Source organism: Ahaetulla prasina, chromosome 1 (assembly GCF_028640845.1).
Source record: "Ahaetulla prasina isolate Xishuangbanna chromosome 1, ASM2864084v1, whole genome shotgun sequence".
Taxonomy (NCBI): domain Eukaryota; kingdom Metazoa; phylum Chordata; class Lepidosauria; order Squamata; family Colubridae; genus Ahaetulla; species Ahaetulla prasina.
In genome coordinates this window covers 373,769,391-373,797,350 of record NC_080539.1, presented here as the reverse complement: position 1 = coordinate 373,797,350, position 27,960 = coordinate 373,769,391, and the positions used below count along the sequence as shown (strand labels likewise).

General features: G+C 45.0%; 1 protein-coding gene and 1 long non-coding RNA gene across 2 annotated transcripts; one reads left to right on the top strand and one right to left on the bottom strand.

The window, feature by feature from the left end:
- Window positions 1-1,198: 1,198 nt before the first annotated feature.
- LOC131188399 (uncharacterized) lies at window positions 1,199-9,075 on the top strand. Its single transcript, XR_009152774.1, has 3 exons — window positions 1,199-2,165; window positions 4,013-4,163; window positions 7,579-9,075. It is a non-coding gene; the product is annotated as an uncharacterized LOC131188399 (long non-coding RNA).
- Window positions 2,171-15,932, bottom strand: LOC131188394 (procathepsin L-like). Its single transcript, XM_058163641.1, has 8 exons — window positions 15,808-15,932; window positions 14,805-14,942; window positions 14,259-14,384; window positions 11,888-12,040; window positions 9,828-10,052; window positions 9,467-9,635; window positions 5,213-5,321; window positions 2,171-2,414 (listed from the first exon to the last, which is right to left on the bottom strand). The coding sequence occupies exons 2-8, from the start codon at window positions 14,931-14,933 to the stop codon at window positions 2,300-2,302; spliced, it is 1,026 nt and encodes a 341-aa protein (XP_058019624.1). The 5' UTR covers window positions 14,934-14,942; window positions 15,808-15,932; the 3' UTR covers window positions 2,171-2,299.
- Between the last annotated feature and the right edge of the window lie 12,028 nt (window positions 15,933-27,960).

Here is a 27,960-nt window from a genome sequence, read left to right as displayed (position 1 = left end):
TTAATGTTTAAACAAGATTGCTGATTGGTTAAAGCTTAAACAGTATATAAGGAGATTTTATGGTTGCTTTCATATAGTAAAATGTTGTCATATTCTTGCCTCTTTGAATCTAAAATCACAAAAGACTGATATCTATCATCAGGAAAGTGATGTGATTGGCTACAGCAGCAAGTTATTTGATTAGCACTAGCACTGTTGATGTTACCTCAATTGGAAGAAGGCAAGCAAGCTCAGAGGGCAGGAAGGACGCTCAGTTGTTTGACTGGATCGTATCCTTAGTGAAGCCATTCAGCTATGAAGTCCTGAGGCAGGACTACAAAGACCAGGATTTTGAAAGAGCAGAGGGACACTATTCCATGAGCTGAATTTCTTTTGTAGTTTCTAATTCTAGGGAATGCATTTATTCATAAATAATATCTGTCAACTGTCCAACTAGTGAACCCAAAACAAGTAAAGACTCTCGGGAGAATTGAATTTCCAAAAGATACACCATTTTGGTACTGAAGAAACAAAACCAGCTCTGAATTTCCTGCTCTAATACTTTCTTAAACAATAGTTTTCCCTTCTCCCCACCAGGGCGTGACCACATTGTCCAATTAGGAAATGTCCTATTGTTATGGAAACAGTCCAACTCTTTCTCAAACACCTGCAGTAGTGACCTTGATGGTTTCCAGGTTCTCATGATCTCCGGGTACATTCTCAGCATTTCATTTCCCCCTTCCCTCCCCTCAGTTCATTGGCATGGTGAGAATGTTAGGCTTCGCAAAACGTCAAGCGGTTCAAATCTTGACAATATCGATATGGACAATAAAAAGACTCTAGAAAGAGTGCAGAGAAGAGCAACAAAGATGATGAGGGGACTAGAGACTAAAACATATGAAGAACTGTTGCAGGAACTGGGTACGTCTACTTTAATGAAAAGAAGGACTAGGGGAGACATGATAGCAGTCTTCCAATATCTCAGGGGCTGCCACAAAGAAGAGAAAGTTAAGCTATTCTCCAAAGCACCTGAAGGCAGGAGAAGCAGCAATGGGTGGAAACTAATTAAGGAGAGAAGCAACCTAGAACTAAGGAGGAATATCCTGACAGAACAATTAATCAGTGGAACAACTTGCTTCCAGAAGTTGTGAATGCTCCAAAACTGGAAATTTTAAAGAAAATGTTGGATAACCATTTGTCTGAAATGGTATAGGGTTTCCTGCCTGGGCAGGGGGTTGGACTAGAAGGCCTCCAAGGTCCCTTCCAACTCTGTTATTATTATAATAAATAAATCACTTTCTTTTGCTTTTCCAAAGATTGCTCATCTCCCAGGTCTTTCTCAGCATATCAACTTTCCTTGGCTTTGTAAATATTTCATGACAGTTTTAGTGTCCCTGGCTAAGTGTATTTGGGTGAGAAACTTAGTTTGACCCGTAAATTCTCATTCAGGCGTAAAGTCCAGCGCTGTTGGCATGTGTCCAGTATGTGTCCATGTCTCTTGTTTTCTTAGATGTTTTCTTATTCTTGGGCCTTACATCCTGGCCCTAAAATTCTTGGAAGGCTATATGATAGCAAAGAACACTTATCATCCTTAAGGAAAGCAGTAGTGGAAACAAGGTGGAGAGCAGAGAGGCAGAGGAAGAGGAGGAGCCTAGTGCACGCGTGTGAAGAGTTGCCAGAAGGCAAGAGCAGCTAAAGGAAAAAGGACGACTTAGGAGTAAGGCCAGGAGATGTTTGGCCCCTCTCATAAGGCTTAAAAGAGCAGCAGCCACAGGGCTTTGCCAAGAAAAGCCTTTGGCAGGGTGCCGAAGAGGACAAAGCTTTTTGATAAGGCTGAAGGACTTTCTGAAGGATTTGTTTTGGAATTAATTTGGACTAAGCTGAGAATAAAGTAATTCTCAGCTGTTCTAATAAAATACATTTGTTTAGGACTGATTGTGTCTGGTAATAACGACTTGGGCCTAAGTCACAACAGTTTCTTTGCACTGCACCGAAAAACAGTGTCATCTCAACAGTTATCTCAAACCACATGTGTATGAAATTAATACATATTTCTAATGCATATTTTCTTGTTTTTTTTTACAGGGCTAGATGCATCAGGAATTCTGACATTCCATGAGGAAATATGCCATATTTATACCAACACTATATCCCTAACAAATACATAATAAAAGAGAGTGTGCTGGGTCAGTTCTGAGTAGCATTGCCCAAAAGCATTTATTAACATTTGCTTTTCTTCCAGAAGCTTCAGAAGCAGCAGGTCATTCATTGGTGACTTTTAGCTCTGCATTTCAAATGATCCTTATGCTGAAAGAAGAGATTACTTTCCCTTCTCTGGATCTGGGAGAGGATAGACAGCGTATTGAGCGACGTTGCATTCATTTGATCCTTTGACTAGGCGCATGTAACCTTTCTCACCCCAAAGCGTGGACCAGCTGTGAAGGGAAGAATACAGAGTGTTTATTTCTAGAATTCTGCAGCACAGTGGATCATTCACGATTCTAGCTGAAGTTTCGCCATCTCCAAAAGCATGATGCAAAAGAAGGCTTTTTGCCATAGGTTTACAGGGAGGCAGGCAACCATCTTTAAAAGGAGCAACAACAGACCAGCTTCCTGGTCCATGGCTTCTCGGGGGGATATGCAACATGACTTCAAGATGGAAACTAAGCATAAGAACATCTGAATATGTTTAGCCTGCAGACGTCACCCAACATCTGCTGGGACTCACTGCATAAATGGGGTGTCGTGTCCCACTCCTCCGCTGACGGCCGGGTCAGGGAAATCCGAATCAGGCTTGCCTCTGCAGCTCTGCCCAAAGTCCTAGCAAATTCCTCAGAGCAGGCAGGAGACCAGAAAGTGACTTCAGCAAGATAAGTTCGACTTTGCCTGACTCAGAGACTGCCAGAAAGCAGATCCTTTATATAGGCCATGGGGTGTGGCTCCATGACTCAGCACTCACTAAGGCCTGCCCCTCCCTTCTGTTGCCTCCGCCTATCCAATCTTCTGATGCGAGAGTCACTCCAATCAGCTGTTGGAAGTAAACTTTCCTCAGGCTCACATGCTGTGGAGGAGGGGGAGGGGTCTAGCTGCTTCGTTTGCCTGGGCATGGAGCCAGGGCTGGGGCCGGGGGATGCTTCCTCCTCTGCAGCCTGCTTGGGCATGGAGCCAGGGCAGGGACCGGGAATGGCCCCCTCTTCTGCAGCTTGTCTGGGCATGGAGCCAGGACTGGGGCCGGGAGGCATACATTCCTCCGTGTTCGGGAGCAGATAAGCAGACCCCGGCTGCGGTGAGAGCGGACAAGACACAACATGGGGCTTTGTGTTCTCCTCCCCTCTGTGGGGTCCCATGTCAAACTGTATATCACATCTGACAGACTGTAAACTGAGGGCATATACCATATTTTTCAGTGTATAAGATGCACCTTAATTTTGGGAGAGGAAAACAAGAAAAAAAGAATTCTGACAGGCAGAGTCATACCAGTCTACTTGCCTATTTTTGGAGCGCACCAGTCTACCTTCTTTAAAAATAGAGGCACCGGTCTACTAATTGCCTTTTTTTGGAAGCGCACCAGTCTACCTTCTTTAAAAATAGAGGCACTGGTCTACTAGCCACCTACAGTGCGGATCAGCTGTAGTGCAGCCTTTTGAAGCGCCGCGGCAGATGCAAGGCCGTTTTCATGAGGATGCGCGGCTGTGTAACGCACAGAGGCCGACAATCTCCGAAGGGTGGGGGAGCGGCAGGTGGATGGGGCTACATTCAGTGTATAAGAAGCACCCAGATTTTCACCCTCTTTTTTGGGGGGTAAAAAGTTGCATTTTATACACCGAAAAATACGGTACTGCTCTAGTATCTGACTTCCACCCCCATATAAACGCTGTGCCTTAATGGTTAGGTGGCCTAGCCATCGATATCTGAATATAGAATTTTTTAACTTTCCTATTTTAGATGGATTTTTTAATCTAGATAAAATGTTCATATAAATTGCAAGTCCATGGATGATATGCCATATGCTAAATAAATAAACAGTCTGCAGAAAGGACGACCGAGGGGGACTGAAGTCTGAAAGGGATGGAAGAGAGAATGGCCTTATTCCATATTGCCCCAGAAGACAGGAGCAGAAAAGAATCATTGGGCCAAAATTACAAGGAAGATGGTACAAGCTAAATTTCAGAAGGACTTTCCAGGTAATTTGGATAAATGTTTGGCCCCAATGAGAATTCATTTGCAATTTCCCACAGTACAGCCTGATATCTTCACATGGAATATTAACAGAAGATAGGGTTTATAAGGCAGATGTACCTCCTGAGAACATTATGGATGCTTTGCCCATCTATACAGAAAGCTAAGACACAGTTCAAATATCCAAGTGCTCCAGGTAAGAAAAAGCTTCCCATTCTATTTTTAGGTGATGCTACTTGGAGATCGCCGTCCTCAGCTAACATCCTCAGGATGAGTTGGACTGCAACACCCACTGTTGTGTCTTGTCCAATCTCACCTCAGCCGGGGTCTTCTTATCTGCTTCCGAACACGGAGGAATGTTCTAGTATGCCTCCCGGCCCCAGCCCTGGCTCCATGCCCAGACAGGCTGAAGAGGAAGAAATACCTCCAGCCCCCAGCTCTGGCTCCATGCCCAGGCAAACGGAGCACTAGACCCTCCCTCCTCCACAGCATGTGAGCCTGAGGGAGGTCTATTACCAACAGCTGCCGACTGGAGTGACCCTCGCGTCAGAAGACTTGATAGGCGGAGGCAACAGAAGGAAGGGAGGGGCAGGCCTGGATAAGTGCTGAGTCATGGAGCCACACCCCATGGCCTATATAAAGGATCTGCTTTCTGGCATTCTCTGAGTCAGGCAAAGTCTAAACATATCTTGCTGAAGTCACTTTCTGGTCTCCTGCCTGCCCTGAGGACTTTGCTAGGACTTTGGCACAGCTGCAGAGGCACGCCTGATTCGGATTTCCCTGACCCGGCCGTCAGCGGAGGAGTGGGACACAACACCCATCATCTCCAAGTACTTCAGGAGCATAGTCTTCCAACCCAGCTAAAGGACGTTCTTGGGAGAAGCAAAATTAATATTTTAAGCCACCCAGAGTTATACCCTGTGGTAAGATGGACGGCCAATAAATTTAATAAATAAAATAAATATTTCTGTGGAAATGGGGAAAACAAGTAAGTTACATAGTAAGTAAACTTCCCATTTCTTACACTTCTGCAGACTGATGTCTGTTGACTCACCTGTTCTTTAGGATCCAATAGCCTTTACCCTCGCTGGAGTTGTTATAACCCACAATCAGCATACCATGACTTATCACTCGCTTTCCATTGTAGTGTTCTCCAAATATACCTGGATAGAGAGAATAAGAAATGACCTAGTGCAGAGGTCTGCAAACTTGGCTCTTTTAAGACTTGCGGACTTCAATTCCCAGAGTTCCTCAGCCAGCTTTGCTGAGCTTTGCTGGCTGAGGAACTCTGGGAGTTGAAGTCCGCAAGTCTTAAAAGAACCAAGTTTGCAGACCCCTGACCTAGTGAATAACCCATCCTTGCTGGCAGTCAGGTGCCCCACCCTATCGGCAGAGGCCTTTTTAATGATTGCATCTCTAATTTGAAACATACATTACTGGAGATGTTTTTACCTGGGCCCCTCAGATGTTCAAGCCCTGGACAAAAACTTTATAATGGTATTTCCCAGCTTTTTCCAGAAAACCAACCCCTTAGGACTATGTTACTCAAACAGATTTCTTATTTTTCATTGGTGTCTTTTAGTTTTTCATTTCTTTTTTGTCCGTTTAATATGTTTGGTGCTTTCTGAGCTTGGTTGTTTTCTTGCAGACGTTTCATAACCCAACTAGCTAACATAATTACAGATTTCATCTTCGTCTGCAAGGAAACAACCAAACGCAGCATCAAAGACCCCTCATTTCAACCCTGAGCTACAAACATTCTCCTCTTATCGATTGAGAAGGGTTTGTGTAGTTGCGGTGTAACTTAAGAAAACTTCTGAACTTTACTTCTGTGAACTAATAGTTGATTGATTGATTAGTCTTGCAATCTTATCAATAAAATAAAATAAATTACATGGTCTAATTTCAGAATAGGGTAGATGGGAGGAAATAGATGCTAAGATAGAAATGTTGCAGGATCCAGTCTGGTTTGGTCACTGGGACTAGAGATTGTCCTCTTCTGACCTTTTGGATTCGTGCTGGAGCTCATCTTCAGGGAACTTCTCTCCAGCACCAGTCCAAAAGCTCAGAAGACGACAATCTCTAGTCCTGGTGACCAACCAGATTCAATCCTGCAGCGTTATCCTGGGATACGTGTATTTACCTTCATTTATGAGATATAAATGTGTTAATACAAAGAGACAATAATTATATAAATGAATGCTCCTTTCAAGGTACCCCAATGGTTCGATGTAATGGGTTCATAGGATCAGTGTCTTAGTTACAAACTGAGCACTTCTATGCTCAAGATATACATTTGAAGCCAGGAGGAAACATGACAATCTCTGGTTGGGATTGCAGTGGACTGAGTAAATAGAGATTTTTTTGATGCTTCAATCACCTCTTTTGTATTTCAAAGAATAACTTTAAGAATTTCTCCAACCGTCTGAAACACCCCAGATAAACTAGCTTTATTAAATCAACCTGACCAGAGGTTCTGACTAGTTCTGGAGAACCGGCAGCGGAAATTTTGAGTAGTTCGGAGAACCGGTAATAAAAATTCCAACTGGCCTTGCCCACATCTATTCTCTGCCTCCCAGGTCCCAGCTGATTGGAAGGGAATGGGGATTTTGCAGTAACCTTCCCCTGGAGTAGGGAGAGAATGGAGATTTTACAGTATCCTTCCCCTGCCACACCCACCAAGCCACACCCACAGAACCGGTAGTAAAAAAATTTGAAACCCAACACTGAACCTGACAGTAAGAACAATCAATCAACTTGCCTTCAAAAGTTGTGGAGGCTGGAGGCTTTTAAGAAGGGACTGGATAACCATTTGTTGAAAATGGTCTCCTGCTTGAGCAGAGGGTTGGGCTAGAAGACCTCCAAGATCCCTTCAACTCTATTATCCTGTTATTTTCTATTAACTCCACTGGGAAGCTATAAGGGAACCAAGGGAACGAAAGTTGCATAGCCCCATATAGATATGTCAGGCACTGATGTTAAAGGAGACAGAATAACAGAATCGGAAGGCATCTGGGTGATCTTCTAGTCCAACCCCCTAATCAGGCAGGAGAGCCAACACCATGTTGGTCAAACCACTCTCCAACACTCTTCTTCCAGTGTTGGAGCACCCACAACTTCTGAAGCTGTTCCATTGATTAACTGTTCTCACTGTCAGGATACTTCTCCTTAATTCCAGATTGGATCTCTCTTTAATGATCTTCCATGGATTACTTCTTGTCCGGCCTTCAGATGGTTTGGAGAATAGGTTGACTCCCTCTTCTTTGTAGCAGCCCCTTAGATATTGGAAGAGTGCTATCATGTCACCCCGGTCCTTCTTTTCATTAGACTAGAGACACCCAATTCCTGCAACTATTCTTAATATGTTTTAGCCTCCAGTCCCCTAATCAACTTTGTTGCTCTTCTCTGCTCTCCTTCTAGGCCATCCTGGGCTTACATTCAATTGCTAAAATCCCCAAAATTATGATCCTGGAGGGACCGAATGCTTCCAGCACAGTGTATCCCACAAAAGATGAAGTAAACAGACAAGTAAGAGCAAAGATCCAGGAGAAACAAGATGATAGGCATTCTGTCACAGAGCCATTTTTCTTCTTCAGAGATATACACAATTCCAAAGATAGATAAGTAATAAATAAAGCAGTTGAGGATGGAGAATATTGATTGGCACCAAGCTGTTAGTTGGCCAGGAAGATGGAAAGTAGTGACTACCTCCAAGGAAAGAGCCGTGTTCAAATGTTGGGCTCTGAGACAGATACGGTTGGCCCCACCATTCCAACAATGATGCAATCCGAGAAGCCTCTAAGACCAAATGGAAATTGCCCCAAATAACCACCAAGATAACTGAGCAATAGCACTTAGACTTATATACCGCTTCACAGTTCTTTACAGCCCTCTCTAGATGAATTTTGTCCCCAACAATCTGAGTCCTCATTTTACTGACCTCGGAAGAATGGAAGGCTGAGTCTACCTTGAGCCAGTGAGAACTACACTGCAACTACATCGCAAAAAAGGCTTTAAGAGTTGTAAACCTACTCTTACGTAGCTTCTCCAGAAACACTACACTGCTAACCAGAGCTAACTACCAAAACATTTGCTAGACCAATTCTTGAATACAGCTCGCCTGTCTGGAACCCATACCACATTTCAGACATCAATACAATTGAACGTGTCCAGAAATATTTTACAAGAAGAGTTCTCCACTCCTCTGAATACAACAAAATACCTTATGCGACCAGACTTGAAATCTTGGGTTTAGAAAACTTAGAACTCCGCCGCCTTCGACAGAACCTGTGTTTAACTCATAGAATCATCTATTACAATGTCCTTCCTGTTGAAGACTACTTCAGCTTCAATCACAACAATACAAGACCGTTTCAATCTTGATTGCGGAAAATATGACTTCTGTAACAGAGTTATTAATGCTTGGAATACACTACCTGACTCTGTGGTATCTACTCAAAATCCCCAAAGCTTTAACCAAAAACTCTCTACTATTGACCTCACCCCATTCCTAAGAGGTCTGTAAGGGGTGTGCATAAGAGCACAAATGTGCCTGTCCAATTGTTTCCTTTCATTATATTCAATTAATATAGTTATTACATACTTATGCTCATATATATATGCTTATATATTATATAGTTATTTTCATGCTTATGCTTATATATACTATTGTGACAAATAAATAAATAAATAAAAAATTGAAAACAAATGATACACAATACTTAATACTACACATATTGACGGAGGTACATATAGCATATGTGCAAAATTGGAAAAAAGAGAACCCACCAACAGAGGAAGATTTAATTAAGAAAATTCTAGATGCGCTGAGATGGATAAACTCAAAAAAAAAATCAAAGAAAAAGAAGATACAGAATATTATAAGGTCTGGTATAGATGGTATGAATGGTTAGAAAATTGGAAAGATAAGAAAACTGAATAATAGGGTAGAATGTAGATGAAATAAAGGAAGATAGATCATAAAAGTAAAATAAGATAGGATTAAAATATGTATATATAGTAAGAAAGGACTGCTCTGAATAGTTGATAAGAAATAGTGATATATATATAAATGTCGTATGTTTGTCTTATGTTTTAATGTGTACAAATAAAAATTAAAAAAAGAGAAAAATCTCCGTAAGCTGACCTGAAATAAAATAAAAGCTCTCCTTCTTGTCACCCTCTTGAAAACAAGAACATAACCCCTTAATACTTAGATGGAGTACGGCCTCATCAGTGTTGAATATTAGTTGGCAGAGGAGCTGGCAAAAGCCAGAAGGTCAACTGTGAGAGCCCTCAGGAACCTTACCTGACTTATAGTACTTGAACTTGCTACTCCGAGCATCTATTCCAACAGAAACTGGACCAATCTTGGCCACAGCTTCCTGAAGACCTTTTTCATCCTCGTCCATGATCTGTCCGTATGAGTTACATCTGGTAATAGATTCCTCAGGATCATAGCGACAAGTCTGCCCATCCTGCAGAAGAAAACGGTGATCCTAAGAAATGCCACTGATGAGCTTTAATAGACAGTATCTCCACCCATGACTCAAACAGTTTCCATCCTATTGCCGGAGACAATTTCAGGCAGAGACATAGAGCAAAACAGTTCAGCTTGAAGCATGCACAAGGAAAGGGCTGGGAGATACACAGATTTGATAATTTATTACCTCTCCATCATAAGGGTAGCTTTTCTCTGAATTGATCCCGCCTCGCTGCTGCACAGTTGCAAAGGCTTGCTCCATAAGTCCACCCTGACACCCTTCATTGTCTGGGTCATCAGAACAGTCAATAAGATTTTGTTCGCTCAGCGAGACCAGCTTCCCCGTCTTCTTGAAATGCATGCCTTCCAGAGCACCTGTGGCACTGAAGGACCAACAAGAGCCACATTCACCCTGGTTTAAAAAAAGGGGGGGGAAAAGCTGGAGTGATCCACCAAGCATGTGAAAACTCAATAGAGAATAACAGAGTTAATAATAATAATATATAACAACAGAGTTGGAAGGGACTTTGGAGGTCTTCTAGTCCAACCCCCTGCCCAGGCAGGAAACCCTACACCATTGCAGACAAATGGTTATCCAACATTTTCTTAAAAATTTCCAGGGTTGGAGCATTCACAACTTCTGCAGGCAAGTTGTTCCACTGATGAATTGTTCTAACTGTCAAGAAATTTCTCCTTAGTTCTAAGTTGCTTCTCTCCTTGATTAGTTTCCATCCATTGCTTCTTGTTCTACCCTCAGGAGCTTTGGAGAATAGTTTGACTCCCTCTTCTTTGTGGCAACCCCTGAGATATTGGAACACTGCTATCATGTCACTGCTATCATGTTGAAAGGGAACTCAGAAATATTTTACAAGAAGAGTTCTCCACTCCTCTGATCACAACAAATACCTTATGCCACCAGACTTGAAATCCTGGGTTTAGAAAATTTAGAACTCCGCCGCCTTCGGCATAACCTGAGTATAACTCATAAAATCATCTGCTACAATGTCCTTCCTGTCGAAGACTACTTCAGCTTCAATCGCAACAATACACGAGCACACAACAGATTTAAACTTAATGTGAACCGCTCCAATCTTGATTGTAGAAAATATGACTTCAGTAACAGAGTTGTTAATGCCTGGAATGCACTACCAGACTCTGTGGTCTCTTCCCAAAATTCCCAAAGCTTTAACCAAAGTCTATCTACTGTTTTGTTTTTTTAATTTGAATTTATATCCCGCCCTTCTCCGAAGACTCAGGGTGGCTTACACAGTGTTAAGCAATAGTCTTCATCCATTTGTATATTATATACAAAGTCAACTTTTATTGCCCCCAACAATCTGGGTCCTCATTTTACCTACCTTATAAAGGATGGAAGGCTGAGTCAACCTTGGGCCTGGTGGGGCTTGAACTTGCAGTAATTGCAAGCAGCTCTGTTAATAACAGACAGACTTAGTCTGTTGAGCCACCAGAGGCCCTTTCCTAAGAGGTCTGTAAGGGGCGTGCATAAGAGCACCAGCGTGCCTACCGTTCCTATCCTAATGTTCCCTTTGATTGTATACAATTCGTATGGTTATTTCATGCTTATACTTATATATACTGTTGTGTTTGACAAATAAATAAATAAATAAATAATAAATCCTATACCATTGCGGACATATGGCTATCCAATTTCTTCTTAAAAACTTCCAGTGATAAAACACACACAACTTCTCAAGGAAGCCATTCCACTGATTAATTGTTCTCAATTTATATTTATAATTTATATTTATATTTATATCGGACCTTCCGCCGCGAGCTTAAAACATACTTATTTAATTGCGCAGGACTGAGCTAGATTTTAATTTACGGGTTTTAAATTGGGTTTTATTCTTATATTTTTAATTATTAGGCTTTTAGAATAAGTTTTTTAATTGTTTTTAGACTGTATTTATCTGTTTTTAAATGCCTGTAAACCGCCCTGAGTCCTTTGGGAGATAGGGCGGTATATAAATATGAATAATAAATAAAATAAATAAATAAATATTCCTTTAACAATTCTCAGTACTTGGTAGTAAGCAGCTGGACAAAAATGAGCTCTGATAGGATTAAAGTTTTGGGGATGAAGTTAAGAGATTTCTCTCTTATTTAGCTTTATCTGCCAGTCTTCGTGAATCTGTCAAATTCTGACTTATGGCCAAATAGGCAGGTCATAATACTCTTCTTTTCCTTCAAAAGATCTCTATGTAATAACCATCAACCACAACCCACCTGATCCTTGATTTTGGTGACACCACCTTCGATTCTCCAATCTACGTGGTCTGGAATATCCGGATTTTCTGAAGGTTTGAACGGGATCCCTTTGACTTTATTTACTTTATCAGAAAGCAGACAATGCAGTCTCTTGTCAAGTTCTTCATTGGTCTGAGGAGGAGAAGAACGATCTTAACAGATCTCCATTTCTCATATTTCTCCTTAATCAGTTTTATCCCATGATCAAATGCAAAGAATATATGTTATGAACAAACCAAACCTGGTTATCACAGAGGAGTTTGCGTTTAGTTAAGTCTACTGCAGTGTTTCCCAATTTTATATAATAATAATAATAATAATAATAATAATAATAATAATAATAATAATAATAATAATAATAATAATAATAATAATAATAATAGAGTTGGAAGGGACCTTGGAGGTCTTCCAGTCCAACCCCCTGCCCAGGCAGGAAACCCTACACCATTTCAGACAAATGGCTATCCAACATTTTCTTAAAAATTTCCAGTATTGGAGCATTTACAACTTCTGCAGGCAAGTTGTTCCACTGATTAATTGTTCTAACTGTCAGGAAATTTCTCCTTAGTTCTAGGTTGCTTCTCTCCTTGATTAGTTTCCACCCATTGCTTCTTGTTCTACCCTCAGGTGCTTTGGAGAATAGTTTGACTCCCTCTTCTTTGTGGCAACCCCTGAGATATTGGAACACTGCTATCATGTCTCCCCTAGTCCTTCTTTTCATTAAACTAGGCTATTTTGGCAACTTTTAAGATGCCTAGACTTCAACTCCCAGAATTCTGCAGCCTCCATGAATCGGCTCAAACACCTGGCAGATAAGATGCTAACACACCTAGTTTGGATAATGGACTGGGAGAGATGCTAAAGAGGAATTCACAGAGATGGCTAAACCCACCCAGTGTTTAACATTATGTATTCATAAGTGCTAGAATATTAAAATTCAATACTCGAATGGACTGCTTGGAAATTGTCAACAATTCTATTGCTAGTGGCCTTTAGCTGGGTCTGCTTGATGTGCTCTTGGCATTCTGAAGCTACAATATGACATAAATGAGGGAGTCAGGTGGCAGAATCGGAATCATGCGGTCATCGATATAACATTGATGTTTGGATTCAAGTTCTGCAATATAGTACAATTGTAAAAGCCATGGACTGGAAAGAGACAAATTCATAACCACTTCAGCCATGGAAGCTCACTGGGTCCCTTTGGGCTGTGAAGGAGCAAGCGCCCCGATCTTTGTCTTGAGTTTTTTTTGATATGGGAAGTTGGGATACTAGATTCGGCACCTGGAACCTCTAGGAAAAGGGACGTCTATGCCTACCCAGTTTCCCCCCAAATAAGACATCCCTAGTTAATAAGCCCAATCAGGCTTTTGAACGCATGGCAATAAGGCCAAGCGCTTATTTCAGGGTTCAAAAAAATATAAGACAGGGTCTTATTTTGGGGGAAAACAGGGTAATAAGTGCCATAAGTTATGGTATTTGTGCCAGTTGCGCCCCTTCCTTGACCGGGACTCCTTACGCACGGTCACTCACACCCTCGTTACCTCCCGCCTGGACTATTGCAATGCTCTCTACATGGGGCTCCCCTTGAAGAGCACCAGGAGGCTCCAGCTAGTCCAGAATGCAGCTGCGCGGGTGATAGAGAGAGCACTGTGTTGCTCCCATATAACACCTATCCTGCGTGGCCTGCACTGGCTGCCGGTAGCCTTCCGGGTGCAATTCAAGGTGTTAGTGACCACCTTTAAAGCGCTCCATGGCTTAGGACCGGGTTATCTACGAGACCGCCTTCTGCCACCGATAGCCTCCCAACGACCTCTGCGCTCCCACAGAGTGGGCCTGCTCAGGGTGCTGTCAACCAAACAATGTCGGTTGGCGGCCCCCAGGGGGAGAGCCTTCTCTGTGGCAGCACCGGCCCTTTGGAATGAATTGCCTCCGGGGTTACGCCAATTCCCCGACCTCCAGACCTTCAAACGTGAACTGAAGACTCTATTATTTCATCGTGTGGGACTAGCCTAAGTGTATTTTAATTGTAATTTTAAAGGGGTTTTATGTCGGTCTATGACCGTTTTAGTTAATTTGACCTACTAAATATTTGTTTTTAATTCTTTTTAAATTTGTTATTTATATTCTGTGTTTTAATCTGGCTGTAAACCGCCCTGAGTCCTTCGGGAGAAGGGCGATATAGAAATTAAATTATAAATAAATAAATAAAATAAATAAGTAAAAACTAGACTCATTTGCTGAAATGGATGGCTATAGAAATCAGATGGATGGATAGATAGATAGATAGATAGATAGATAGATAGATAGATAGATAGATAGATAGTTAGTTAGTTAGTTCCAGGCTTACCAAATCGCCAAAGTGGTTCATGCCAAGCCAGTAGGTATATTTTCCCTGGTCAGCCTGCTTGTTATGGTCTTGAATCATCTGCAAATTCTCCTCCCATATGGCTCTTCGAAAGGATTCTTCCTCCTCCTGGAAAACCAAGACCGGGAAGATACCTTAGTCCCATCTCCCCAAATAAGTGGCACCTAGAAGATCTAGAACTTATATTCTTTCTCTTCCATAAAAGGTTTCTCAGACTAGAATTCGATCGCCCAGGAATGGACCAAACTCCTTCAATTTTCATTTAGTACATAGGACATTATTCCTCGCAAAACATGTCTGAAGACAGATAGCAGAAAGTAAGTTTATAAACATTGCTATTCTAAGTTGAAATCAAGGTACGGAACTGGAACCTTTGAAGTGAAAGTTAAGATTTTTGTTCTGTGGGACAAAACCTACAGAAGACTCTGAGAACATCAGTACTGACAGCCAATTCGCCCCCCATTGTATCATTGTATTGTTCAACCAAAATACAGCAAGTTCATTTGAGTTCTACTGGAGCAAACTCACCTGAGCGTATTCTTTACCGTGAGTGGCCTTCCAGTCTCTCCATGTCGCCTCCAGGGTTGGATCCAAAGCTGTGGACAAGGTCCTCAGGGAGACCAACCAGATCAGGGCTGCCACCGAGATGGACAACATTGTCTTTCTCTAGAAAAAGAGAAGAGAGAAGGGAAGGGAAGGGAAGGGAAGGGAAGAGAAGAGAAGAGAAGAGAAGAGAAGAATATAGAACAGAAGAGAAGAGAAAAGAAATAGAAAATAGAAAAGGGAAGGGAAGGGAAGGGAAGGGAATATAGAACAGAAGAGAAAAGAAATAGAAAAGGGGAAAGGGAAAGGAAGGGAAGGGAAGGGAAGGGAAGAGAAGAGAAGGGAAGAATATAGAACAGAAGAGAAGAATATAGAACAGAAGAGAAGAGAAAAGAAATAGAAAATAGGGAAGGGAAGGGAAGGGAAGGGAAGGGAAGGGAAGAGAATATAGAACAGAGGAGAAGAGAAAAGAAATAGAAAAGGGGAAAGGGAAAGGAAGGGAAGAGAAGAGAAGAGAAGAATATAGAACAGAAAAGAAGAGAAAAGAAATAGAAAAGGGAAGGGAAGGGAAGGGAAGGGAAGAGAAGAGAAGAGAAGAGAAGAGAAGAATATAGAACAGAGAAAAGAAATAGAAAAGGGAAGGGAAGGGAAGGAAGAGAGAAGAGAAGAGAAGAGAGAAGAAGAAGAGAACAGAAGAGAAGAGAAAAGAAATAGAAAAGCGAAGGGAAGGGAAGAGAAGAGAAGAGAAGAGAAGAGAAGAGAAGAGAAGAGAAGAGAAGAGAAGAGAAGAGAAGAGAAGAGAAAGCAGGATCAATGTGGCAACATGGTAAGAGTTAAAGCCAGCAACACCTGGCTGACTACAGGTTCTCAACTGTGATTGACAGTGCTAAAAAGAGTGATTAAAACCATTCAATTGCTATTAATAAAGCATAGATCAAATGAAAATCTCTGGAAAGTTTGAGATAGGAGTAACCAGCTGGAACCTCACCTCAAGCAGGTTTTTACACAAGGCAAAGAGGCAGTTGTTAAACAGAACTGCAGCAGCCCCTTTTATAAGCGAACATATAACTGCCCCTTCCCACTGCCTTTAATTGACATTTACAACGAAATAGCATATCTCTAGATATTCATTAGAAAGCAACGTGGTTTTTTTTCTTCATTTCAGTAAGATAATGTTCTTTTAACTCTTTCTTGGAGATTTTATTTTGGGGGAAGATTACTCCTATAAACCAAAATAGCGGCAAAAAATGCCACCCGTTAGACTGCTGACCTGATTTCTATCTCCTATCCATGGAAACTTCGCTGACTTTCTGTGGTTTGCAACGGTTTTAATGTCCTATGAAGATAAATCTCATGCTCGATTTCTATCTAACTCTTCTGTCTATCTTGATTCTTGGGGAAAAAAACATGATCTCCACCCTGCTCCTTCCCCCAAGCAGGAGACTCAAAGACAACTGAGGTCATCACTAATTGTGGGGGAATATAGAATAGAATAGAATAGAATAGAATAGAATAGAATAGAATAGAATAGAATAGAATAGAATAGAATTTTTATTGGCCAAGTGTGATTGGACACACAAGGAATATGTCTTGGTGCATATGCTCTCAGTGTACATAAAAGAAAAGATACCTTCATCAAGGTACAACATTTACAACACAATTGATGGTCAATATATCAATATAAATCATAAGGATTGCCAGCAACAAAGTTACAGTCATACAGTCATAAGTGGAAAGAGATGGGTGATGGGAACTATGAGAAGATAAATAGTAATGCAGATTTAGTAAATAGTTTGACAGTGTTGAGGGAATTATTTGTTTAGCAGAGTGATGGCCTTCGGGGAAAAACTGTTCTTGTGTCTAGTTGTTCTGTTGTGCAGTGCTCTATAGCGTCGTTTTGAGGGTAGGAGTTGAAACAGTTTATGTCCAGGATGTGAGGGATCTGTAAATATTTTCACGGCCCTCTTCTTGATTCATGCAGTATACAGGTCCTCAATGGAAGGCAGGTTGGTAGCAATTATTTTTTCTGCAGTTCTAATGATCCTCTGAAGTCTGTGTCTTTCTTGTTGGGTTGCAGAACCGAACCAGACAGTTATAGAGGTGCAAATGACAGACTCAATATGTCAATTGAGGGTCCATCTTTATTTGAGCAAATGTCACATTGGGTTCTTCAACCTTGAGAACTGTTCTCAAGGTTCACACTAAACTGTTCTCATTAATGTTCACGCTAAAAAGGTTATGATGTGATATTCAGTTTCCAGACATAGCATCTTCATGCAATTTCAGCAGGCCTAATAAAGGTCTGGCAAACAAACTCATGCATTCTTGAATATTTTCATCATGAAAAGATGTGGGTTTTTTTGGCGCAGACTTTTGTCTGATAGATTTTAAGCTTATTTGTGCGGCAAAATCTGGACATATTTCCTTTTTGGCTTCGTTTAGACGGGAGGACGAAACATACGCCGAACGGTTGCAGGAACCAGATAAGTCTCATCTAACAAAGAGAAGAACTAGGGGTGACTTGATATTCCAATATTTGAGGGGCTGTCACGGAGAAGGGGGGGGTCAACCTCTAGGGGCCTCTGTGGCTCAGACTGCTAATGCAGTCTGTTATTAACAGCAGCTACTTGCAATTACTGCAAGTTCAAGTCCCACCAGGCCCAAGGTTGACTCAGCCTTCCATCCTTTATAAGGTAGGTAAAATGAGGACCCAGATTGTTGGGGGCAATAAGTTGACTTTGTATATAAATATACAAATAGAATGAAGACTATTGCTAACATAGTGTAAGCTGCCCTGAGTCTTCGGAGAAGGGCGGGATATAAATGCAAATTAAAAAAAAGAAAACCTATTCTCCAAAGCATCTGAGAGTAAGACAAGGGGTAACAGCTGAAACCTATTCTTTTTTTTTATTATTTGAATTATTTATTATTTGAAAGATCTCAAATGTCTATATACAAAGTTTGGGGAACAAACAGGGTAAACTCGAATTATTAATACATGAAGATAGATATGATATAATTGGAATTACAGAAACTTGGTGGGATGAAACCAGGGGTGAAATGCTCCCGGTTCTGACCAGATCGCCTGATCTGGTAGCGATGGCGGTGGGTGGCTTGGAGAACCAGTAGCAAAAATCCCTGCTATCCCAGCTGAGATGTGCAATCATCAGAGGTTTTTTTTTTTTTACTTTTAAAAGCATTTTACTTTTAAAAGCATCTTTGGCTGAAAAAATGCTTTTTAAAAGTTAAAAAAAAATCCTTGATGATCGCGCAGCTCAGCTGGGATCGTCAGAGCTTTTTGAAACCTTTTCGGCCACGAGCTTGTAGAAAAAATGCTTTTAAAAGACTCCTCTGCCGATCCCAGCTGAGTTGCCTGATCGTCAGAGGCTTTTTTCCCTTTTAAAGGCAAAAAAAAAATGCTTTTAAAAGAAAAGATTCAGAGGAGCCTTTTAAAAGCATTTTTTCTACAAGCTCTTCGGCCGAAGAGGTTGTAGAAGAAATGCTTTTAAAAGTAAAAAAAAAAAAGTTGGCCACCCCCACCCAGTCACATTACCCCCTGCCAAGCCACGCCCACAGAACCGGTAGTAACAAATTTTACATTTCACCCATGACTGGAACATACTGATGGAAGGATACAGACTGTCGTGTCCCACTCCTCCGCTGACGGCTGGGTCCGGGAAATCCGAATCAGGCTTGCCTCTGCAGCTCTGCCCAAAGTCCTAGCAAAGTCCTCAGAGCAGGCAGGAGACCAGAAAGTGACTTCAGCAAGATATGTTAGACTTTGCCTGACTCAGAGAATGCCAGAAAGTAGATCCTTTATATAGGCCATGGGGTGTGGCTCCATGACTCAGCACTTATCCAGGCCTGCCCCTCCCTTCCTTCTGTTGCCTCCGCCTATCAAGTCTTCTGACGCGAGGGTCACTCCAGTCGGCAGCTGTTGGTAATTGACCTTCCTCAGGCTCACATGCTGTGGGGGAGAGGGAGGGGTCTAATTGCTCCGTTTGCCCTGGGCATGGAGCCAGAGCTGGGGGCTGGAGGTACTTCTTCCTCCTCAGCCTGTCTGGGCATGGAGCCAGGGCTGGGGCCGGGAGGCATACTAGGACATTCCTCAGCGTTCGGAAGCAGATAAGAAGGCCCCGGCTGCGGTGAAAGCGGGCGAGACACAACACAGACTATTAAAAAAACAAAACAAAACAGAGCCCATAAAAGAGGAGGTGGACTTGCACTGTATGTAAAGGACCAACCTTGAACTAAGAAGAAATTTCTCATCATGAATGCAATCAATCGGTGAAAGGGCTTGCCTTCAGGAGTTATGGATGCTCCATTCCTGGAGGTTTTAAGAAAAGATTGGACAACTATTTGTCTAGAATAGTATAGGGCAGGGGTCTGCAAACTTGGCTCTTTTAAGACTTGTGGACTTCAACTCCCAGAGCTTTGCTGGCTGAGGAATTCTGGGAGTTGAAGTCCACAAGTCTTAAAAGAGCCAAGTTTGCAGACCCCTGCTATAGGGTCTCCTGCTTGAGCAGAGGGTTGGAGTAGGAAACCTCCAAGGCCCCTTTCAAATTACACAGTTACTGTTATTCTAAGCTTTAATTACTATATTGTTGGCGGTGGTATGTGTCCAAACTTTGGCCTTGTGCTTCTTAACAGATACCATGTTTCCCTAAAAATAAGACCTGGTCTTTTTTTTTTTTTTTTGCCTCCAAAAGAGAAATTAGGTCTTATTTTCGGAAGATGTCTTCCACTCTCTCACCTCACGGCGGTGGGACTGACAGCCCCACCCAGCAGGAGCCCACGTGGGCACTGACAGCCCACTTCTTTTGTTGCCGCTTGCCACCGCTTGCACATGGCGCCTCCCAGCCTCTGTGTTGTGGTCCGCCAGCAGCCTGCGGAGCTGGCAACGGAGTCGGACAGCGATGAGGCTGAGGTGAGGCCAGGGCCATCGGGGAGTGAGGTGTGAACTCCAGAGTCTCCAGAGACTGATAGTAGTGAGGCAGAGGAACAGGAGGAGCCTGTTCCTAGTGCACGCATGCACAGAGCTGCCAGAAGGCAAGAGCAGCTAAAGCAAAAAGGACGACTCAGGAGTAAGGCCAGGAGATGATTGGCCCCTCCCATAAGGCTTAAAAGACCAGCAACGGTGTTTGGGCTTTGCCGGAAAACAACGTTGGTAGCTTCATCTTCTGCTTCGTCTGTGTCTTGCCTTTATTTTTGCGACTTCTGAACATTTGCCAAGAAAGGCATTTGGCAGTTTGCCTAATTAGACCAAGGTTTGCGAAAGGACTGAGGAATTTGTGTTGGGAGGAATTTGTTTTAATTTAGTGGAACTACGCTGGCAATGAAGTAATACTCAGCTGTTCGAATAAAGTTTGTTTGTTTTTCACGGACTGAGTTTCCTACTACCTACTTGGGCCTGGGTCACAACACTCCGTTTCGCCATCAGAAGCCTCCAGGAAAGGCCTCTGATGGTGAAATGGAGGTCAGGGCAGGGGCAATGGGCGCAAGTGGCCGCAGAAGAAGTGGACCGGCAAGGTGAGGCAGGTGTTGTGGTGTGAGATGCCTGGCTGCAACTGCCTAAGGTAAGTGGGTGTGGGCGGTGGTGGGTTGCTCCCAGTTCAGTCTGGTTCTTGAGAACCGGTAGGCCTCTGGTGGCTCAGACTGATAAGACAGTCTGTTATTAACACAGTTGCTTGCAATTACTGCAGGTTCAAGTCCCACCAGGCCCAAGGTTGACTCAGCCTTCCATCCTTTATAAGGTAGGTAAAATGAGGACCCAGATTGTTGGGGGCAATAAGTTGACTTTGTATATAAATATACAAATAGAATGAAGACTATTGCTTGACACAGTGTAAGCCTCCCTGAGTCTTTGGAGAAGGGCGGGATATAAATGCAAATAAAAAAAAAACCGGTACTAAAATCGGTGGGAGGCTCTGCCCACCCGCCCGGACGTCATTATGGACAATCTGCGCTTGCAGGCGCTCCCATTGCAAACTGGTAGTAAAGCTAAGTAAAACCCATCCCTGGGTGCAGGGCACATGGGGCAGCTCCACCCCTCATCCCCACCCGTGCGCCTCACCCCACCCCGTGGAACAGAGTGGGCAGCGTCTTTACTAGGGCTTATTTTTTGGGTGGGTATGGCTTATATTGGGCGCACGTGTAAAAATCAAGCTAGGGATAGGTCTTATTTTCGGAGAAACATGGTACTTAGGTCTAACTTAGGCTTCCATTGAAGAGCACCCGAAGACTCCAATTAGTTCAGAATGCGGCCGCACGGATGATAGAGGGAGCGACTCGTAGCTCCCATATAACACCTCTCCTGCGCAGGCTGCACTGGCTTCCGGTGGTCTTTCGGGTGCAATTCAAGGTGTTAGTTACCACCTTCAAAGCGCTCCATGTCATAGGACCGGGTTACTTACGGGACCGCCTGCTGCTACCGGCGACCTCCCATCGACCAGTGCGCTCCCATAGGGAGGTTCTCCTCAGAGTGCCGTCGGCCAGTCAATGTCGGCTGGCGGTGCCCAGGAGGAGGGCCTTCTCTGTGGGGGCACCAACCCTCTGGAACAAGTTACCACCAGATATCCGTCAACGCCCTGATCTTCGGACCTTTCGACGCGAGCATTTTTGTTTCACCGTGCAGGACTGGCCTAGTGGGTTTTTAATAAGGGGTTTTATTGGTTTTAAGTTCTTCAACCAACTCTAAATTTTCCTTTTAAACTGGTCTTAAAAATTGTACTAACTGTCTTTACTTTGGCTGTAAACCGCCCTGAGTCCTTTGGGAGAAGGGCGGTATAGAAATTGAAACAATAAATAAATAAATAAATAAATAAATAAATAAATAAATAAATAAATAAATAAATAAATAAATAAATAAATAAGTAAAATATGGCATGGAGTAAGAAGGGAATGAACAGCTATCAATACACAATTAAATATACCAATTAAATAGTAACAATTGGCGGAACATCTGACTCCTTTTTAGTGTCTCTCTTTGGGCTGTCAATGGAAGAAAATATTTGCAACTGTAGCTGAAGATTGAATTGCGGGATTCTTGGTGCACTTTGAGCTTGTCTGTTTTCTTGTAGACATTTCATAACCTGACTAGGTAACATCATCAATGTCAGAAAGAAGGTTGCCGTTTGCTCTCTGTTTAAATAGAAGTGTTTGTCCTGTTAGTGTAGGTGGGAGTGTTGTTTTTTTCATGATAGTTCATTGATTAGGCTGTTGTTTACTGTCAGCTTGTTTGTCTGAGTTGATAGTTCCTGTAATGTATCTTTAAAAGTTTTGGAGGGAAACTTGGGCGGGAAATAGCACGTTGCTGATTGGTTGAAGCCTCAGCCTGAACTGTATATAAAGAGGGGTTTTGCCACATGTGTTTGCTGGGTTCACTATAAACTAAAGAGCTGTTGTCACTCATCTGGTCTCCTGCCTCGTTATTGCCCGAATATAACACTGGCGACGAAGGTGGGATCTCGAGGCAGCGAGGTCACCCAAAAGAGCTGATTTAACCAGGAATTAGCGAACCCAGACAGTAAGGGGCGGAAAGCAGCGATGTCCAGCTACACACCGCCCGCGCCATTTGACCCAGCCAAGGAGAAATGGGGTCGACATGGCTCGGAGGCTTTCCTAAGCGAACGAACTCCAAGGAGTCTCGGACAATCGGAAGCGAGCGTACTTCCTAAGCCACTGCGGTCCGGAGGTTTTCGACACCGCAAAATCGCTTTCAGAGCCAACGCCGGTACAGTCGGTACCGTGGCAAACTCTGCAAACGGCACTTCGAGCACACTACGCACCGACACCCTCCAAGTTCGTCCAATGGTTCGAGTTGCGACAGCGGGTACAGCGCAAGGGTGAATCGATTAGTGTGTATATGGCGGCGCTGAGAAAAGCCGCGAACCATTGTGAATACAGAGATTTGGAAGACGCATTGCTCGACCAGCTCATTTGTGGGGTCAGGGACATCCGACTGCGACGGCGGCTGCTGTCGAGAAGCAACCTGACGCTGGCGATAGCCCTGGACGAGGCCAGGGCTCACGAGATGTCCACCAAAGCGGCGGAGACCCTGCAAATGCTGAACGCACCAGGGGTTGGAGCGAAAACAACCCCGGTGCACAATGAGGAAGTCCAGGCCGAATCGGAGGGTGAGGAAAAAGACGAGGTTTTCCACACCGGGAGGCCGGAGAGAGAGGACCGGAGCGAATGCGTGAGCTGCAGGGGCCAACACCAATGACAACACTGCAAGTTTAAGGACGCGGTTTGCTGACGGTGCAAAAAGAAAGGCCACATAGCGCAGGCCTGCCGAGCCCCCCAACCTTCGCGCCAAAAATTCAAACCGACCAATCAGAGCGCGGGAGCAGCGAAGCGGCCCGGGATTGGTCCATTCAAAAAGGGCGCGAAACTAAACCAGACTGCCGTGAGGGTGGGCCGCGCTTCAACGAAACTAGAGGAAAAGATTTTCACCAGGACATTCATTGAAGGGGTGCCGTGCCAAATGGAAGTGGACACCGGCTCATCAATCACGATTATGTCCTGGGACACCCTCGTGAGAGACTTGCCTGCCATCGCGAAGCGCAAGCTGCAAGCCCAGAAGCTGCGGGTGCAGGACTACCAGGGAAATCGGATCCCTGTCCGTGGGGTAACGTTCGTCCAAGTCAAGTATGGACAGTTCAGGAAAACCCTGCCAATCACCATAGTTGACGGGACCTTACCAAGTTTGTTAGGACTGGACTGGTTCCGAGCTTTGGGCATGGGAGTAACCGGGGTCTTCAGGAATGAAGTCGACCTCAAACATGAACTTATGAAGGAGTTCGAGGACGTTTTCAAAGACTGCCTGGGCAAGTACGAGGGGACCCCTATTTCCTTTAACCTAGACCCCCAAGTTGCCCCCATCCGGTTGAAAGCTAGGAGGGTTCCCTTTGCCCTAAAGCCTAAGATCGATCGGGAGTTGGACAAGCTAGTAAGCCAGGGGATACTAGTGCCCGTTGATCATGCAAAATGGGAGACACCCATAGTCACCCCAGTCAAACCGGACGGATCGGTCCGGATTTGCGCTGACTACAAGGCAACACTAACAAAGCGTTGCAGAAGAGTGCATACCCTGTCCCAGTAGTACAACACTTACTGCACTCGTTGGGACAAGGGCAAGTTTTCGCCAAGTTAGACTTGGCCCAAGCCTATCAGCAGTTACCCGTAGATAGCAGCACAGCCGAAGCGCAAACAATCGTCACGCACCGGGGTGCTTTTAAATGCACCCGGCTACAGTTTGGGGTTAGCGTGGCTCCTGGGTTATTCCAGAACCTAATGGAGCGGCTATTGCAGGGACTACCCGGGGTGGTGCCCTACTTTGACGATGTCTTGGTTTCGGCTGAGAATTTAGAGGAATTGGGGGTAAGGCTCAGAAAGGTTTTGGGCATTTTCCGGTCTGCCGGGCTTAAGGTTAAGCTGAATAAATGCCAGATAGGGGTAGGATCCGTAGAATTCCTGGGCTACCAGATAGACAGGGAAGGGATCCACCCCACTGAGAGCAAGGTAAGGGCCATAAGGAAGGCCCCCACTCCCCAAAACAAAACGGAGTTGCAGGCATTCTTGGGCCTGGTAAACTTCTATGCGGTGTTCTTAAAGAACAAGGCGACCATCGCTGAACCGCTACACAAATTACTAGCGAAGACAGCTGTATGGTCATGGGGGAAGGCGGAGGCTAAGGCATTCGAAGGAGTGAAGAATCTCCTATCCAGTGATAGCCTCCTTATTCAATACAACGGCACGTTGCCATTAGTGCTCGTTTGTGATGCATCTCCCTACGGGGTGGGGGCTGTGCTCAGCCACAGATTACCAAATGGGACAGAAGCCCCTATAGCATATTACTCCCGAACAATGTCTTCGGCTGAGAGGAACTATAGTCAGCTAGATAGGGAAGCACTGGCTATAGTCTCCGGGGTAAAGAAATTTCACGAATATGTATTCGGTCGTGACTTCGAGATAGTTACGGACCATAGACCCCTACTAGGCCTATTGGCAGGCGACCGCCCGACGCCCGTGGCTCTCTCACCCAGGCTGACCCGATGGACTATCTTCCTAGCAGCTTACTCTTACAAACTGTTTCACCGGCCGGGGAAGGAGTTAGGGCATGCGGACGCCCTGAGCAGATGCCCGTTACCGGAGACCATCGAAGACCCTACCCCGGGGGCACCCATCCTGCTAATTGACTCTTTGGACTCGGGTCCGGTCACTTCCAAGGAAGTGGCCAGGGCATCTTACAAGGACATTACAATACGGACTGTAATTGGTTGGGTACAAAGGGGATGGCCCGCTGCGCCGGGTGAGCATTTCAGGGAATTTGTAAAGAAACGAGAGGAGCTATCGGCTCAAGGGGGGTGTCTGTTATGGGGGGATAGGGTGGTGATTCCGGAAAAATTAAGGAAAAAGGTATTAGAACTTCTGCATGAAGGCCACCCGGGGATCGTGAGAATGAAGGGGTTAGCGAGGAGCTATGTGTGGTGGCCCTTGATGGACAAGGAAATTAGCGACAGGGTAGCGAAATGCCAAGCCTGCCAGGAGTCACGGCCATTACCCCCTACAGCCCCCATTAGGGAATGGGAGAAACCCCAGGGGCCATGGTCTAGGATTCACATCGATTTTGCTGGCCCGTTCCACGGGCAAACTTTTCTAGTGATAGTTGATGCCTACTCCAAATGGCTAGAAATCATTCTTATGAGATCCACGACGGCCGAGTCCGTGATCTCAGTCCTGAGACACCTGTTTGTAACCCATGGTTGCCCGACACCTAGTTTCCGACAACGGCCGCAATTCACGGCAACCCAGTTTGAGGGTACTTGGCGGAGGAGGGCATCAGACATGTCCTCTCGGCGCCTTTCCACCCGGCATTTAACGGACTTGCAGAACGCTTCGCTCGAGCGAAAAGAAGCATTATCCAGGATAAGGCCAGGCGATTGGCAAACAAAATAGACACATTCCTAGCCGTCCAACACAGAACCCCTGTGTGACAACTGGCGCAGCCGGCGGAACTATTGATGGGCAGGAAACTCAGGTGCCCATTAGACCGCCTAAAACCCAGCCTACACCCCAGATGGGTACAAGGGGGCACCCGGTAAAACGAGAGAAATGGCAGTAGGCGACTCAGTATGGGCACACAATTATAGTGAGGGCCCAACGTGGGTAAAAGGGACAATCCTTAAGATAACCGGACCCAAATCATATCTGATAGATATGGAGGATGGCCGGGTTTGGAAGCGCCACATAGACCAAATAAGGAAACGAAGTAAGCCAGAAATAGATCAGACAGGCCCTGACTACCACATGTTTGAATCCACAGCTGACTCAAACCGAGAAAAAACGCGGGACTTATCTGAATCCGACGAAGTCCAGTGACACCAACCGGTTCCTCCTGACGACCGCAGGGACGACGCTGCAAATAGTCCAGGGCCGGATGGCCTAGAGGAGGAGCTGGGAGGAACTCACAGTCCCTCCGGCCAGCTCGACTCACTCCCAGAGAATGAACTGCGCAGGTCTGAAAGGGTTAGGAGACGCCCTGTCTACTTGCGTGACTACGTAGAGAAATAAGATGCTAAAAATATGTAAATATGGTACAATGCGTTCTGGGAGGGAAGGAGTGTAATGTATCTTTAAAAGTTTTGGAGGGAAACTTGGGCGGGAAATAGCACGTTGCTGATTGGTTGAAGCCTCAGCCTGAACTGGATCTGCTTTATATCTCTGGACAGTGGTTAAATGATCTGGTATTAGATGATTTAGTAACGGAACCAATGTCATGGTCGGATCATTTCCTCCTTCGCCTAGACTTCCGAACCGCCATTCACCACCGCAGGGAGACGGAACCTATACGGTGGTTCCGTCCCAGGCGCCTGATGGACCCTGAGAGGTTCCTGACGGAGCTTGGGCCATTCCCTGAGGATCTGGCCCACGGCACGACTGAGGAACTGGTCGTGGCCTGGGAACAGGCCGCGCCGGGCCTTGGACCGTGTCGCGCCTTTGCGCCTGACCCGGCGAGATCTCGACCGCCCCGTGGTTCTCCGAGGGGCTGAGGGAGATGAAACGCCGGAGAAGACGCCTGGAGAGCACCTGGAGGTCCAGTCGCCCGAACTGATCGACACTAGTTAGGTCCTATTCTAGGACCTACCTGGTGGCAATGAGGGAAGCGAGGCGTTACGCCCACCCTCATTGCGCCGGCAGATAATCGCCCGCCGCTTCAGCTGGGTCACCCGCCTCTCCTACATCAGGAGGTGCGGATGACCTTGCAGGACGAGCCGAGGAGTTTAGCGGTTATCTATACGATAAAATCGCTCAGCTGAGGGACGGTCTGGATCGAATTTGGGATGATCCAAGCGAGGGAGAGGAGGCACGCCTTGTTGAGTCCATTTGGGATGAGTTCGACCCTGTGGCTCCCGAGGACGTGACAGGTTGTTGGGGAGGCTTCACGGCACGACATGTTTACTGGACCCGTGCCTTCCTGGCTGGTACTGGCCACTCAGGAGGTGACACGAGGCTGGCTCCAGAGGATTATCAACGCTTCTTTGTTGGAAGGGTTTTCCTGCCGCCTTGAAAGAGGCGGTGGTGAGACCCTCCCAAGAAGCTTCCCTGGACCCAGCTGTTTTGGGTAATTATCGCCCAGTCTCCAACCTTCGCTTTGTTGCAAGGTTGTAGAGAGTGCCGTGGCGCGACAGCTACCTCAATACCTGGATGAAGACGCTATCTAGACCTGCTCCAGTCCGGCTTCCGACCCGGATACAGCACGGAGACAGCTTTGGTCGCATTGGTGGATGATCTCTGGAGGGCTCGGGACAGGGTTATTCCTCTGCCCTGGTCCTATTAGACCTCTCAGCGGCGCTCGATACCATCGACCATGGTATCTTGCTGCGCCGGTTGGGGATTGGGAGTGGAGGCACCGATATTGGGTGGTTCTCCTCCTATCTCTCTGACCGGTCGCAGACGGTGTTGACAGGGGGCAGAGGTCGACCGCGAGGGGCCTCACTTGTGGGGTCCTCAGGGTCGATTCTCTCGCCCTTCTGTTCAACATCTACATGAAACCGCTGGGTGAGATCATCAGTGGTTTCGGGTGAGATACCAGCAGTACGCTGATGACACCCAGCTGTACTTTTCCACCCCGACCACC

What these genes read in the sequence shown, in the direction of transcription:
- LOC131188394 (XM_058163641.1), bottom strand. Translation starts at nt 14,933, where the DNA reads ATGTTGTCCATCTCGGTGGCAGCCCTGATCTGGTTGGTCTCCCTGAGG. An exon ending in ACGGTAAAGAATACGCTCAG is followed by an intron (nt 14,385 to 14,804) that starts GTGAGTTTGCTC and finishes TTGGTTTTCCAG; the next exon opens with GAGGAGGAAGAATCCTTTCG. An exon ending in TATTGGATCCTAAAGAACAG is followed by an intron (nt 2,415 to 5,212) that starts GTGAGTCAACAG and finishes TTCCCTTCACAG; the next exon opens with CTGGTCCACGCTTTGGGGTG.